Source organism: Neltuma alba, unplaced genomic scaffold (assembly GCF_004799145.2).
Source record: "Neltuma alba isolate B1F8T4 unplaced genomic scaffold, ASM479914v2 tig00010210_pilon, whole genome shotgun sequence".
Classification (NCBI taxonomy): Eukaryota; Viridiplantae; Streptophyta; class Magnoliopsida; order Fabales; family Fabaceae; genus Neltuma; species Neltuma alba.
In genome coordinates, this window is record NW_021635146.1 from 434,134 (window position 1) to 437,203 (window position 3,070).

Consider the following 3,070-nt stretch of genomic DNA (forward strand, 5'->3'; position numbering starts at 1 on the left):
GCGTGGGTATGTCTCAAAGATGGTTTTACACAACGAATATATTTAAAATATTAATAAATAAATAAATTCAAGTAAATAAGATTAAAACCAATTTACGAAGAGGTCAATTTACCCATGAAATGCTATGAAAGGTCACTTTACCATTTTGCTAGCGTCTATGTCTTTTGTTGAAATAAGACATCCGCTTCTTATCAGACCCAGAAAAAAAACAGGAAAAAAAAAACCAGACAAAAACATAAAAATCAAAATAAATAATTAAAAGAAAAGATTATTTACATGTCAGTTCTCATACTCAAAATCAATACCCAAAGGTTATGTACATTTTATTCACACTCAATCTCATGACTTTGAAGTATCTCCACTATGCGGCTCATTGAAGGTCTTGCATCTGTGTCTTCCACAACACATTGTAATGCTACTGTAACTAAAACCTCCATCGTCTTCATGTCAAAGCTTCCCGCAACTGTTGGATCCACAATTCGTTCCACCCATGATACCATTCCGTCTCCTTTGTTCTTCTCCTCCCTTACCCATGTCATTAGCCTCCCCTGATGCGAGTGATATGGTCCATCAACCCTCAAGCTTTTTCCTGTTATCATCTCTAACACCACAATTCCATAGCTGTAGACATCAACCTTGGATGTTATTGGTAGATTGAAAACCCACTCTGGTGCCATATAACCCCTTGTTCCTCTGATCCTTGAGAAGCTTGGATTGTTGAGGTCGTTTCTGTTTTGCAGCTTTGACAGTCCAAAATCTGCAACCTTGGGCTTATAATCTGAACCCAAGAGTATGTTTTGAGGTTTTATGTCACAATGCAGAACCCACTCCAAGCACTCTTCGTGAAGATATGCAAGTCCTCTTGCTGTTCCTAGAGCGATTTCATATCTCTTTCTCCAATCAAGTGACTTGTTGGGTTCAAGGTTTTCTGCTAAAGAGCCGTTTTCCATGTATTCATATACCAACATTCTATACCTTCCTTCTGCACTGTACCCCCACATATCGATCAAATTCATGTGATTAAGCCTTCCTATTAAGTTGACTTCTGCAAGAAATTCGCTTTCTATTTGATTTGCTTCATTCAGTCTCTTGATTGCAGCAACTCGTCCATCTTTGAGCACACCTTTGTACACAATTCCTCCAGCACCCCTTCCAATCTCTTCACTGAAACCTCTAGTTGCTTCCTTCAACTCATAGTAGCTATATTTTCTAAACCCAGTACCAGTAAGATGATCATAAGGTTGCTTCTTGCTAGACTTTTTCCATGTTAGACACCAGAAGAGAAAAATGCATGCAAGTTCAAAGACTCCAATTGCTAACACTAGCCACAATAACACCTTCACAAAAACACTATCATGCCTTGAGACATAGACTCTCTCAAGCTTTATCGGCTTAACAATTTCACATTTGATATCGGGTTCCTGGAGAGTGAATGAGCTCGAAATAGGGAGTCTCACGTGAAAACCTCCAAGGAAAGCAGGAGAAAGATTGCCGTTCACCAAAAGGGTCTTTGGGTAACATTTAAATTGGGAACCATCATGTGAATATTGAAAACCTTTGCAGTTACATAACTTCAAACATTCCTTCTTACATTCATCAAATGTAACATTAAGGTAAGTCCCTTGGTCATACCCGTAGAAATCACCATTTGGTATATGTAGAAAGCCAGAATCCTCTGGATTGCAAGACAAATTGAACTCTGGTTGACACCCAAGTGACGAGTCGCTTTCGTCTTTCAACTTGTAACCTGGAAGACATAAGCATGTTCGACCGGTAAAAGGTTCATATTTACAGAAACTATTTTCTCCACAAATGCCATGAACGTTGCAACCTGCAGAAAAAGCTTGCCATGAAACATCCCATTTCTCTCCCCAATTTCTTCGACTATAGACCCTAACATTACCATCACTATCAATGGTTAATCGTCTCTGAAGCACAAGGCCATAGTCTGATGTCTCATAGTAAAATTATCACTTGAAATGAACTCACCATCCAAATTGAGAAATACAAATCGACTTGCATTGAAGGCGGATCTACCAACTTGCCATGGTTGAAACCAGGGAGGTGGCCAGTAAATACTCGAAAGCTTAGGTCCATCGTAGACAAGTCGAAGAACATTATCGTTATCAAAAAATAACTTGTGAAAACCAGAAGAGGGGTTAGTCTGACTTTTGGAGGAGACAAGGCTGGCATGTCTAGTAAGCCTCTGTCCAGGGACAAGTGTATCTGTCGGAAAATCAAAACTTTGCCACACAACATGATTAGGATCTTCAAGGAGAATGAGATTACCATCATCTTTCAAAATGAATTGTGGAGGTGTCAAGGAAGTTGTGTTCGTGGACCAAACATCTACCTGACCTGCATCATTCAACACCAGATTTCCATTGCTACGAAGGGTGAGCGTTGAGCCCTTTCCATTCACCAATACATCACGATTCGCCATCCAAATGACTGTCAAGTTTTGGCCTCCAGGTTCAGTGAACCAGATAGCAAACACAAAAGCATTCTCACCCACGTCATAGAACCCAGCAGTGAAATTGCCATTTCTTGATTTGATGACATGTTCTGGATTCTCCACGAACAGAGAAAACAAATTGTTCGATGAAGAAGATAAGCACAGTAAAGGCAAAGCCGAGACGAAGAGGACTATGAGCAGGGAAGAACTCATCTGAAACGCCATGTGCTAAGGAGATAGAGAGCTAGATGCGGCTTAGCAGATATTTCATTTTAGTTTTAACAAGAATTTTGATTAAAAACGCGGCGGCGGATTGAGTCGGTCGATGACACACTGGTCAGATTTCTCGCCTCACTGGAAACCGACTCTGACCCTGGAGTCCACCCTCTCTTTATGCAATTATTTCTGCAACCCCCCCCCCTTTTTTTTAAACCAGCAATTATTTCTGCATCCCTTGATATTTATTTGTCGACCAACTTGAATTATTGTATGAAAAGCATAAAAGGAAGGAAAGGCGATAGAGGGATAGGGGTTGCCAATGAGATGCTTGAAGAGTTGACGATAATTAATAAAGTACGCGTCCGGGGTCAGTGTACGATATTCATAAAATAGCAT

At 40.2% G+C, this 3,070-nt stretch overlaps 1 protein-coding gene across 1 annotated transcript; it reads right to left on the minus strand.

The window, feature by feature from the left end:
• Positions 1-312: 312 nt before the first annotated feature.
• On the minus strand, positions 313-2,833 carry LOC114754845 (putative receptor protein kinase ZmPK1). Its single transcript, XM_028943688.1, has 2 exons — positions 1,990-2,833; positions 313-1,831 (listed from the first exon to the last, which is right to left on the minus strand). Exons 1-2 carry the CDS (start codon positions 2,678-2,680, stop codon positions 324-326), a joined length of 2,199 nt encoding a protein of 732 aa, XP_028799521.1. The 5' UTR covers positions 2,681-2,833; the 3' UTR covers positions 313-323.
• Positions 2,834-3,070: the final 237 nt, after the last annotated feature.

What these genes read in the sequence shown, in the direction of transcription:
- LOC114754845 (XM_028943688.1), bottom strand. Translation starts at nt 2,680, where the DNA reads ATGGCGTTTCAGATGAGTTCTTCCCTGCTCATAGTCCTCTTCGTCTCG. An exon ending in TGTATTTCTCAATTTGGATG is followed by an intron (nt 1,832 to 1,989) that starts GTGAGTTCATTT and finishes CTTTTTCTGCAG; the next exon opens with GTTGCAACGTTCATGGCATT.